The sequence below is a fragment of the Teleopsis dalmanni genome, chromosome 2 (genome assembly GCF_002237135.1).
Source record: "Teleopsis dalmanni isolate 2A chromosome 2, ASM223713v2, whole genome shotgun sequence".
In the NCBI taxonomy this organism is placed as follows: domain Eukaryota; kingdom Metazoa; phylum Arthropoda; class Insecta; order Diptera; family Diopsidae; genus Teleopsis; species Teleopsis dalmanni.
In genome coordinates, this window is record NC_051847.1 from 205401233 (window position 1) to 205414681 (window position 13449).

Here is a 13449-nt window from a genome sequence, read left to right on the forward strand (position 1 = left end):
TATTTATTATTATTTTACTGAATCTTTTCTGCTACTCTTGACAATTTCTATGAGTTGTTAATTAAAATATAACACACATTAGTTAATATGTCATAGTATTTTTTGTATATATATTTTTATTTTGAAATTAATATGGTACTGTAGTTGGTTTTAAAAGGAGCGGTGAAGATTTTCTTAATAGGAGCCTAATAGTATCAAAACGGCTATATACGTACGTTTACGCAGTGATATAGCAGCAGTTACTTAATCTAACATAACCATATTATATATATAATATAGCCATATACCTATATACCTATAATATAGACCACCAAGTTTACCTAATTAATAGCCTAATGTACTTGTAAGTAACTGAATAAACTATCTGAAGGCATATTAAACAAGATTTATTGAAATGATCTTTAAAATAGTGCAGACAACAATAATTTATTTATACGTCATTTATAGCATAACCACCTGTATTACATAACAGTCAACACGGTTATACTTATTCCACATTCAAAATCGGGTTTTTGACTTCTTTTGATGTCAAGAAACTTCTAGTATATGACTAAAATATCTAGTACTAGATATAGTACTAGATAGTACTAGTACTTCTTGTACGTATCAGAGTTTTATATAAGATCTATTCATAATTTTCTTCACTTTCACAATTCTACCTTCAAACATTTGTTAAGATACTGATTTATATCATATGTTTACCCAAGGACTCAGTACAACCTTTCAGCATATAATTTAAAATTGTATATATTATGTCAGGAACCTATATTTTTATATAGAAAAAGGGATATAAAAGTGAAGAATTTTTTTAATCCATAAATTTTCATCTTGACATAACGAATTTTTAGATTGTTTCGGAATACAAATATCAAGTAATTAGTTACAATATTTGGAAAGTACACTGAGTAGTTTTTATGACAAATGAGAACGTTTCAAAATGAAATACTATCAACATTTTCACAAGTAATTTTAAGATAGAAACAAAAATTGATGAAGCAAAGTTCCGCTTAAAAGTTTACTCTCTCCTTCTCTCTACCTGTACTTCTATTGCTCTCTCTCTCTCTCTCCCTGTGTCTACCTCTATCTCTCTCTTTCTCGTTCACTCTATATTTCACTCTCTCTTTCTCTCTTTTTCTTCCTCTCTCTCTCCCTCTCTCCCTCCCTTTCTCTCTTTCACTTTGTCTTTCTTTCTCCGTCTCTCTCTCTTTCCCTCTCCCACTGTTTCTAACTCTCTCTCTCTGTTTCTGTGTTTTTCTTTGTCTCTCTCTTCTAATTTCAGTTTTTTCAAACTGAAAACTATTTTGACAAAAGCGCACAATGTCAAAAGGAGATTATTTTGAAATAAATAGTAGAAATCGGCAAGTTAGCTCAACATATATCTAGGAAGTTGTGGTCAAAATATTTATCAAACTAGAAACTACGGTAACATAAGCGAAAAAATCAAACAGAGGCGACTCTGAAGTTGATGGAGTATAATATGTATTGAGAAATAAATCAATGTTAATTATAAAGCAAGCTTAGTTAGTTTTTAATAGCTAATTTAAAATACCACTAAATTATAAGCTTACATTTTTGATTTCAGTCCAAAATGTATAAAAAAACTTACCTATCAATTAAATTATTTATAAAACAAATTATATTAAATATAAAAATTAGAAAAAAAAATTAAAAGAAAAATAAAATTTTGCGAAAACTTGAGGCCACAACATCACCGGAAAATATATTTAAGAAAAGTTTCTTTTGCCAAGACAAGCTGACGCCGCATGCTTTGTGGTCTCGCTTTTTCGTTGTTGTTTATTTTTGTTGATATTCCAAATCACAATTTTTCGATATAAGGACACTTGAAACTCTACAAGTACAATTATAGTTTCTGGAGCCAAATTTGCAGTGCTTTCAAATTTACTGCTACTTCGGAAACGAAAAAGTTCAATAGTGACAGGAAATTTGCTTTATTGTGCTTTTTTTTGTTAAATAATAAAAAAATCATTACCAAGACATTTTCTTATTTAGTCAGAATGTCTCAATTTTGGTTTAGTTTTCTTCGTATTTAAAAACTTTTCGATATCCTGGCTGTCGTGAAGGCGTTAAACTTTTGACGTGGAAAACCAATGTCCTAATTATCCGCAAGACAAAATCAAGTGAGTAGCAAGACTAAATCAAGTGAAACGAAATAAACTAGGAATCCACAGAATTACGAGTAGAAAAAAACAATTTTAAGGATACAAATAAGTATAATGCAAAGCAAACTCAGAAAAAGTACATTAAAGATTTTGAACTAAATTTGGAAGGATTTTTGTTTTTAATTCAGTCTGATGGCAAATGAAAAGTTTTTGTGAGTGAATTTGTTGAAAAGGAATTCATGGAAATGTTCTCGTTCAAATGTGCAATGCTTCAGTAATTAGTTCCTTAATTAGATTACTTGCACTATTTTTGCGGGTACGTCGGAACTGAACTCTAAATAATGTCAATTGACGAAAAAAAAAACAAAAATTGTTTTTTATTTTATTTAGATACATTAAAATTTTAATTTGTGTAAGTACTCTTCTAATTTATTTCACATTTTTTTTTTTTAAATATTTTCAAGAGAAAATAATTACTTGCTTCAATTGCAATTCTATTTAAGTTCTTGTACAATCTTTAAAAAAATATTATTCTACATAAAAATATCTTTATTGTGTTTTTTATAGTTAAAAGAAGAATTAAAAAAATATTCTAAACAGTATTATCATTCAAAGAAAGGTTCAAAACTGAGATATTGTTATTTATATTAAAATACGTAGGATAAAGGAAATGAATAAAAAAAACTATAAAATATTTTAAAAAATTTGAAGGAAAAAAGGAAAATTTTTCTAAAAAGCAGAAGCTATTAATACAATATTAAAAAAAACCAACAATTTAAATATTTACTTTAATTATTTTGTCGGTAATAGGGCAAATGAACATATTGTGTAAATCTCTTAGCTCCTTAAATCTATACATAGTACAAAAACCAAGGCAGTATTATTCCTTTACTGAGGATGACCTATGTATGGGTTGTTTTTGAATAGATTTTATTTTTATTTTAGTGTTAACAGTTAATAGAGAGTAAAAGTGCTCAAGTGCACTGACTCAACTAGCTTCAACACTGTTTAGATAAAAACACTGTTTAGAGGAGTAACCATTTGAACAACTGAGAAACTGGTTTATATTTCAGATAGTGGTCCTATGAGATAACCTCTACAATCGTATCATGTCAACATTCTGAATTATTTTCGATGATGTTAAGTAAATTGACTAGTTTAGTTTTATAAACTAGCAACACTAAGATACTCATAATCTCAGCTACAGTTATACAAACACAACCTTACTCTTGTTAAAACTTAGATGGGTTCTTCCTTGATTACCAGATAGAAATACTTTGGTTATTTGCTATTCTATTCTAGCCCATTCGGAACATTTTAATATACATTACAAAATTAGACGTCTAAACAAAATTTAAACAACTATTCGACTTTGTCATTGTTTCTGGATGAGCAGAATGGAGCTTCCTGCTTTCAGTTCGGCTAGGGTCATTTGGTATTGCTTCAGGAGGAATATAATAAAGTAGAAGACTCTCATAAGACTTCCGTTTAATGATAGACAATTCTTAACCAAAATCATTGTTTCTTTCAACTAAACCCTACTTACTTTCCTACTTTCTGTTTGGTTAGGATCAGTTCTTCATAGAAATTCATAATATAGTCACAGTGTTCCCCTGCATTGATATCCTTGTCATATTTTATTCTGTATTATTATACAGTTAGGAGGATTAATATTTTAGTTTTTAAATTTTATCTTGGTTTAGTTTAAGAAAATTTAGGTAAGTTAATTTAATTAAACGTTAAGCATATAAATTGAACCATTTATATATATGCTTTTTTTTACGAAGTCCCTTATATTTGCTTGGAACTATGTATGTTACTATAGGACTTACAAATAGACAAATAAATAGACAAACAAATCGGATATTCTTCCTCAATATCCCATACATTTGCCTTCAACTAACTTACAAATAGAATAAGTAGATAACATATTAAAAGTGGTATAAAATAGTTATTTGACAATATTTTTAAAGACAATATATTCATGATTTTTATATTCGATTTATGAACTTACCTCTTCAGTAAGAATTTTCGTTTAAAATCTCGGAATACACCGACACCATCATTGTCGTTCACGTATCTCATGCGTTCGTGCTGATACTGTGTTGGCAAGAAGTGACGATTTGTCACCCCGAAATCCATCTGCACATCTACCACCAGCAGTAATGTGAGTAATATGAGTGTAGCGCCAAGGCTTATAGCCAGACGTTCCTTAAGTTTCATCGTACGTAAAACAGACATGTTAAAACTGATTTGTTTCGTTTCTTTGGGAATGTTAGAAGTACTGCAACTATTATTAGAACTTTTTGTTGTTGTTGTTATTGTTGGTGCAGTTACAAGTTCAGCTTCTGCATTGGTTTGTGCACTTGCTAAGTTAGTGACATATTTGTATATGGTTAATAAGCCTAAAACTCTAAGTAAACATTTGAACCAGTTCTCCTTTTCCTGGCGAATATCAAATGCAACCGTTAATTTGTTATTGTTGGACCTTATAGTTGTTTCTGTTGCTTTTGTTGCTGCTGTAGTTGCTGATGTCGCTAATGTATTGTCTCTATCTTTGCTTGTTTTAATAACACGCCTACGTATAATAACACGTTTAGTTTTTGTGTTATCATGAGCACGTTTAAAAGTTTGTTCCGTTAATGTTTCTGGTTCGTTTGCAACTAAACTGGAGCCTTGCAATTGAAATTGTTGCTGCTGAGCATAGCTGTAGTTGCTGTTGCTGTTGCTCTTGCTCTTGTCGTTGTCGTGGCTGTCGTGGTTTTTGTTGTTATTGCTATTATCTGTTTCATATACCTCAGTACTTTTTGCAAAATTATCGCTATTTGCTAAATCAATAAAAATGCTTTTGTTGCTATTGTAGTTGTTGTTATAATTGCTGCTATTGCTGTTATTGTTGTTGTTGAATATATTATTGCTAAGCTTTTGCCCTAATGTTGCTTCGCTTGTTTGCGCAGCTGATAATCCCCAATACGTCGGTGACCTTTTATAGGTGGAAAAAGTGTTGCAATTTTTATTGTTGTTGTTAATGCTATTCTTTATATGAATTGCTGATAAGGTTGGTTCATCACTTTTTTGATATTGTTTCGGTTGCTGTTGTTGTTCTTCTTGTTGCTGTTGTTGCTGTTGTTGTGTGGGCTGCTGTTGCTGACGTTGTTGTTTCTGACGAAATTTTTCCAAACGAACTGCAAGCGGCAAGTGAGAATTTCTTTCTTGATGTAACGCTGAAGTTGAATAATTAAAACAACTACTTTGTGATTTTATTGTCTTTAAAAACGATGCATGTGGAAAGCTAGAGTGTGGAAGATAAGGGAAAAGCATTAAAATTTCAAAATCCGCAATGAATATAAAAGAATATAATTAATATTAGTTTTATGTATGGTTTTATAGCATTATTTTCTACAATCGTAAGAGATACAAAAATACGACTCTCTCTCTACCAATCTTTTAGTAATATACTCATTAACTAATAGAGCTAATCAAACGAATCCTAAAAATAAACACTTTCTGTGTATACTATTGTGGCCAATAAATATGGTATAAATCAAACTGTAGACGCTATCATGCAAAAATCAACACGAAATAATTATTTTATATCGTTTTCGATATTCAAATCTGGATTTACTCTTTATCTGTCATTTTTTGCTCGAATTTTGTGGCTAAATTGATTTTATTTTGGGGTAATACCAACATCAATTGACAGCACCACATATGTTGACAAGTCAGTACCACTTATTTTATTATTTTATATATTTTTAGTTTGTTTTGTGGTATTATTTTAATTTCATTTTTCACACTATACACAATAATTCAAATATTTAAAATACCAAACACATTTCAATTACCAAATAATATATAAGAGCTGTTAATTTCAGTTTAATTTTATTAATTTACAAAATATCTCGAGTGTTGATAATTAATCTCAAGTGTTATACATTTTGCCTGATATTAACCAATGAAGTTACTAACCACAATAAGAACTGTATTAAGTCTGGAGTGAAAAAGTTACGCTAGATTGCCAGTCGAATATGACATTAAAAGCGCTAAATTTTAAAAAAGACAAAGGTCTAGTGTTTGAGTTCTATATTTACTTGCTTTCTCGACTAAATATTTATATTACAATGAAATTTTTTCTATAAATAAATAAATATAGCTAAAAAATAAATAATTGATTTGAAACAAAAGTACCGATGCATAGGGTATTAAAGCTTTAATAATGCTAAAATTTTATCATTTATGCAAAATTATTGCTTCTAATTTGACAGGCATAAGTTCCAAGCCTGGCACTTGCAGTCCCAAAAATTATATACGGGCTATAAACTAATTACAAAGGAATTCGGATATTTCCTAAGAACACTGAGAAGAGTACTTGGCAATATTCGAAACAGCGTTGTATGGTCAACCACATATCAATAACTGAACTAAATTTTCGTTCTTGTCTTTTTTTGCTAGTCGATTCCTTCCAAAATTATTTCAGTTTTGTTCCTTATATATCAATAATTTAATATTTCGAAATTTATTTAAATTAAAAAGCAGCTGCCCACTTTATCCTTAAAATAAAATTCCTTTGTTTTAATATAGGTTTGAATTCTTTAATGTATATATAAAAATATATTTAAAAATCATAAATTTTTTTTAGATTTATGTTCAACCTTAAGTAAAATTATAGCTCTCCACAGCATTGAACATAGTCCATTATTTGATAAGATAACTATGGTATATTTTCGTTAAACACATTAGAATGGACCATCTTTGAACCTGTATTCTTAAAGCATTAAAAAAAATTTTAAAACAACATTAAAATTGTTTAAATTTTTAAATGTATTAAATACACCAAAAACTTAAATATATAAATAAAAAATATAAAAAAAAACATATAATAATCCGACATAATTTTTTTTTGTATCTGTCAGCAACAGTTGAGACTGCAAATATCACAGCCAGCTTTGAGCTCTTGGCAATAATACAAAATAAAAAGAATGTTGAAGCAACAATAACAAATGTTGCGCTCCCATCCGACAAAAGTTTGCTACATTGACGTTTCAAAAGTGTTTGAAAGCGGTACGAATCATTTTGTTTGGGGCAGGCAGGCAGTTTGTATATGTGAGTTTGTATATGTGCTCTCATGTTTATGTTTGCTTGTTCTTGCACGAGTGCATGTGTGTGGGAGAATTTTTATTTTTGCATTTGTGTTGTTATGCTATTGTGCTGTTTTGCTGTGTAATTGTTTATACAAAACAGGATTTGGACAGTGCCAGTTTGTTGTTGTTTTTCTTCGTACACATATTTACACAGCACAATGAGTGGTCCTACGTAAATGTTGCCTCAGGAAGTAAAAGCATTATGTTACCCGCCTAAATGTGTCAGCAACAATAGGCGTTGAAAACAATAATAGAACGGAACTGGAGTGGAAATGGTTGAGGAGGAAGGAAGGGTATGTATTAAATTTAAAATAAAATGTCTTCTTTTGATTTAATAAAATCTTTTGAAAATTATAGTTTAGATAAAGCAGGACTTATTTCTTTTGATATACATACTCTAAGCAATTATGTGCGATATACTGTAAAGTGTTATATGGTAGTTAGGCTATAGCTAAAAACTATAAAGCAATTTTAAATGAAGTTCTTTTAAGCTAACACAAGAACAAAAAAAAAATTGGTTTTAATAAAAAAAAAAAAATGGTAATATTAATTTAATAGGTGTGTCTTTGTTATACATCGACGATTTCGGTTTTGCAGGATATACCTTCTCGTTGTAAGATAATGTTTTATTTCAAAACAGATAAGTGTGTGGGCAAATTGTCCACGATAATATTTAATTCTTGTAAAAAGTGTATGGTAAATTTATCTAGAATATTAGAGATTAAAACTTGTTTGATCTATTGGGCTATGTAGTAAAATCAAATTAAATCAGTATTTTTCTAAAAGTTTGCTGAGCATATAGTGAAAAAGAACTTTACAAAATATATATGATGGGATTGGTAACTTAATCCAATCACTTACTTACTTAATTGATAAGTAACTTTATCCGTCTCTGGTATACAAAATTAGAAATACCCCAAAACAGTGCTAAATTGAGTTATGTTAGATTATACAGCTGTTGACAGCCGTAAACACACTTTTATCAATTCAAGCCTCACGTACAGATTCTTCGTTGGTTCGGACGCATTCCGTCTCAATAGTAAGATCCTTAAAAAGAATGACCGAGCATGACTACCAAAATACACTCGCAATGAACAAAATATCAAGAACGTCATAGAAATCCTTTAAAATACTGGAATATTAAAAGGCACAACTTATGTCAAAAACATAAGTGAATTGTAGTTCCATAATCAGTTCGCGACACACACTCTGACGTATGGCCAAAAATATTGGTAATCTTAGCATTGCAAAAACCAAAATATAACCAAGATATATGTAAAGCTTATCCATCATTGCAGTTGATGATGGAACATGATGCTTTTAACACGATGTTGGAAGAAAATATAAATATAATATATAAAATATAATATATAATATATAAAAGTTCGGCATGAAAGTCACTTGAAGAGATAAAACGGTCAAAAGAGAAAGAAACTGAGCTTTGAGAAGAGCAAATCAAAATAATATAGACCATTTTCTTTTATTAAAAAAAATTATTCACAGTGAACGCCAGACGTTGAATATAAAATTTTATCTAGAAATTCTCAAACAATTATAGGTCAAAATTCTACAATTTTGAACAAAATATCGTACGACATTTAGTAGTTCAAAGTATTAATATTTTGTCAAAAAAAGGCTTCATAATTATCTTTGTAGACTTTGTAGGCCTTTTGGCAATTCTCCGATTTGAAGTATATGTTCAAAAGAAATCACTTCGATTACATTCTTACATTATCTGTAGGTCATAGACCGACAAACTATATATCGTGTTATTAAAAAAGTAAAGTTAACTTTTCAAACTGAATCGTTTTGAACTAACGTCTCTGGAACTACTAGGTTAAGTAAGCACTTATTTACGTATTTATACACAATCATTAAGTGAATTTGTTTAGATACGCATTGCAGTTTATGAGTTTACATGATAATACCGTGGCTATTTGAACAGAAAAAACACTATCTGATTTCATAAAAGATGCTTCATATATGCCCAATAGATCAATGAAGTTAGAACTGTTATTATAAAAATCAATTTTGAGGAATTCAATGCAGTGATAATATGGTTAATATTTCATTCCCTGTAATTAGTATTTTTAATATATATTTCCATAAATGCTGGAATGAATCACCAATATGCTAGCATCTGTATGCAAACTGACCACTTTTCACTAAAAGGAAGCATCTCAATATTCTCATTGAGATGCTATTTACAGGTCATTGCAAACTAGGGAACCACGGTATAAGATTGAAACTCCCTTTTAAACATACCTGTCGCAGCTGTGGGCAAGTGCCTCTCATCTACTCTCTCTTTCCCTAGCTCATGCACGGAGGTGATTCAATACTTAGGTGCCCTCTTTCTTGATGACCTTGCTTAATTATAAGACCTGCCATAAACAGTCTTTGGAAGTTCGCCAAATGTTCTAGGTGATTTCGAAACCCTAAGTTTCCTCTATATACGGTAACACAATGGGCCAATAGGCCTAAGTGGATTCCCTAAAGATCGCCGGTATAACCTAACCTAACCTACTAATTATGATTAGTAGGTTATAAATTATTTGTTTTGTCAAAATTATTTTGAAAAGAATCTTTTCGATTTTTAAAAACATTTTTGGATATTTCACTATAATTAACGCTGACTAATTTCTGATTCCTTTCACTTGAAGTTCTATAATGAGTAGTGTTGTGAAATGCTATAACAGCGTTTGTCTTTACATACGAAATTGTTTGAAAAATATAAACCATTCATTATATAAAGGTATTTTTTTTTTAAATTTCATTAAAATTAACTTTGACCAATTGCTTATTATTTTTATCTACAGTTCACAAATGAATAGTGTTGTAAAGTGCAATAATACGGTTTATTCTTTGTTCAAATTTAATTTAAAAAAAAACATATCAATTTTTTAGAATAGTTTTCGAAAATCCTACTAAAATTAACTTTTACCAATTTCTAATTACTTTCATTTAAATTTGACAAATGAGTAATGTTGTAAATAATACCGTTTTTTCTTTTGTTTAAAATTGATTTTAAAAAAATATCTTTTCAATTTTATATGAACTAATTTTAACGAATAAAATTAGTTTGTAAAAGTTTCGCAATATCCCATAACTTAATTCACATTGAATGCACTTGATGCAGTGCTTGATAAATGTGTTTCCCCCTTTTTGAATTTAAATTTAAAGTTCAACGTTTAAATCAACAAAATGTCAACGGTATTGTGTGCAGTAAATGTGCAGAAATTAAGTAAATTGCTGTCACTCACAGTCAACAAATGCGTTAATTTGCATTTTTCAACTTTTTTCCCTACACTCTGGTAATTTTTTTTGTCATTTTACGTTTTTGTACTGTTTTGGGCTTTACTGTTGTAAGTGCAACGTTGCATTTTTGTGTATCATAGCAGCTAAACAAAATATGCACTTCTCTATGCAAAATTGCCAACAACAACGATTCAGTCTCAGCTACCATTTTAATTTCCAAACATAATAGACTAACGCCGCCGTCGCAAACAATAGAACTAAGCACATGCAATACTAAATATATATAAAAACGACTATGTGTACGGATATGTATTGGTCTTTGTAAGTGGATCATTATGAGACGTCACTCACTTAAATGTGAGTCGCATCCATAAAATCCACTATTGCGGAAGGGTTTCTGAAGCTCAGTGAATGTTCGAAATCTTATGTGCGACGCTTTAACTGCCATTTACATTTAATGACCGTTTTTTTTTCTTTTCGTTTTTCCCCCTCCATTAACTGTATAACATTGATATGAGAGTACTTTTTGCGCAAAATGCTTAATCAGCATTATTGTCCTTTCATTCATTCACTTTGTGCCCTACCGTACATACTGAAGCATTCGCGTTGAGTCAACTCAAGTCAACTCGAGTCAAGTTGAGCATTCGAACATTGAAGTGTCCATCTGCGTCCACGCCTTGCTATGTGTGCCATGACCGTACATTTATTGTCTTGTGGTTTGTTGTTGACATTGTTGCGTCGCTGTTCGTTTGTGCTATTGTCATTGTTTTGTTGACCAACATATGTTGTTAGTTTAGTTGCTCTATTTCTTGTTGCTGGCTGGTGTCACTTAACGTAGCCGCATCAATATCAAATAAATGTCACATTGACACTTTCAATTTGTTGCCGATACTGTTGCATCGGTTATTCTTGATTGGTTATTGGTACTCTTCGGTATCAATAACAATATTTATTACTGCGATACAGCAACAGCCGACATTGCTCTTCTTATAACTATTGTTGCTATTTTTACTGTAGTCCGTTTTTAGGGTCATTGTCAGCGTGTGAAGTGCTTAACAAGACTCTTGAAATATTGCTTCAAACAACTCGATACCCTAAGTCGTTTCTATTACGGCATGACAGTAATTTAAAATAGTTCTACGATTTATATGAGGTATTTTTTATTAGTTAATTGAATGAAAGCATTCTCTTGAAAGCAAAAAAAAAATTAATTTCAATTAAGAATTTTTATTATTTTAATTAAATAGCTATATTGTAAAGTAAATTGGAATAATAAATGCAGTCAATTAGTTGATTCACCTAACACAACATTAACGTCGGGTGTATATGATTTCTTTACTTAGTTTCGACTAAAAACTTATAAAATAATCCCACAATTGTAATAATTTTGTACAAAAAGACAATTAAAATATTTACAGATATTGAATTTTTTCCGTTTTATCATATCGCTATGCATAGTTGATCCACCTATGCTTTAGAATCTTCTATCCAATGCTATCTCATTTTCTAGATGTAGCTTCTTTTCTACAACAAGAAGGCATAGCAATCGGTCCCAATGTTTTCAAAAAGTAAATTGAAGAGAATATATCCTATTTGCAAGCACTTATAAAAAAAATAAAACAGATCTCTGTAAACTAACAGTATTAGGTTATTATTGGCTTCAAGCCTTCTCCATGTTCTCAAAACTGTGCCTAACGGGGCAGTCTGTAATAGTGCTCTATTTCTGGGTGATTTTTTAATACTCATAGCTTTTCTCACATATAGCTTTAATCTTATATATATATGTGGTCATAACATCTCACTCAGTATTCTTGTAGCTTTTCAGTGACTGGTGTAACTTTCTTTATTTAACATTAATGATTTCGTTCATTTTTACAATATAATATATAAAAATAATAATTATATAAACAAAAATAAATTAAAATATTAAAATAATTAAATTTTTCTTTTTTATAAATTATGACTATAACCATTCCATCATTTTATTTAATTTTAATCGCTTTTTATTCTAAACTGTAAAGGCAATTGAAGTCACCATTGGCAACTAAAAACTCTTCTACCATTTATTTCAGATAAAAATTTAATACTTTTAAATGTTATTTTAGCTTTTATCTGTGTTTGGGGAATTGAAATATATTGCCAAAAATTGAAGAAATGTTCGTTTGATATATTGGTCAACAATTCGATTTTTTCTTATTTTGGTTTTTGAAAAATGTATTCGATGTTTGCAATTTAATTAAATGCTCATATTAAAAAAAAATATCAGAAAAAAATTAAGGAAATTAGGCTAAGTGCTTCGATATGCAATAAAATTTTCTATATTGTAGTAAACAGCAAGTAAATTAATTTGTTTCAATGTTTTAAATAATGTTTCTATAAAAAAAAATCATTTTAAAATAAATAGTTTATGAGCTTTTATTTTATTTCATACACTTTAGAATATAAATATTTGTAAAATAAATTAATTTTGTTTTTAAATTCAAACACAAGAAATGTTTTTTATGTTTCAAATATATAACAAAAAAAAATGAAATAAATCAATTAAGTTAAAAACAGATTTTTTTATTTGTTAACATTTTGTTACAATTCAATTTATTGTAAATTGAAATGTCAAATTTGGAATTTCAGTATAAAATCATCAAAATTCAGGTTACATACTTTTCTGCATTAAGATTTTAAGACATAAATATTTAATGAAATAAAAAATTAATAAAGAATTGTCAAAATGGTCTTCATACTAGAAAACTAAGCCATAAATTCATTCTGGTGAGGTATAAGATTAAAGATCCACTTCAAAATCGCAATTGTTCACAGATCTGCTGCTCCGGATAAAAACAAATTATTACACCCGAATGATACGAATGTCGCTTTCTTCAATAACGCGATGGGTACTATTAAAAACCAGTAAGATGGTGATTCCTTATGCTACACCA

The 13449-nt window shown here is 29.4% G+C and overlaps 1 protein-coding gene across 1 annotated transcript in view; it reads right to left on the reverse strand.

Moving 5' to 3' along the window:
- Positions 1 to 13449, reverse strand: part of LOC119686222 (extracellular serine/threonine protein CG31145-like) — a 172520-nt gene that overhangs the window by 49942 nt on the left and 109129 nt on the right. The window contains exon 6 of the mRNA XM_038100736.1: positions 4135 to 5412. Coding sequence (XP_037956664.1) covers positions 4135 to 5412 — 1278 coding nt within the window. The remainder of the gene's footprint in view (positions 1 to 4134; positions 5413 to 13449) is intronic.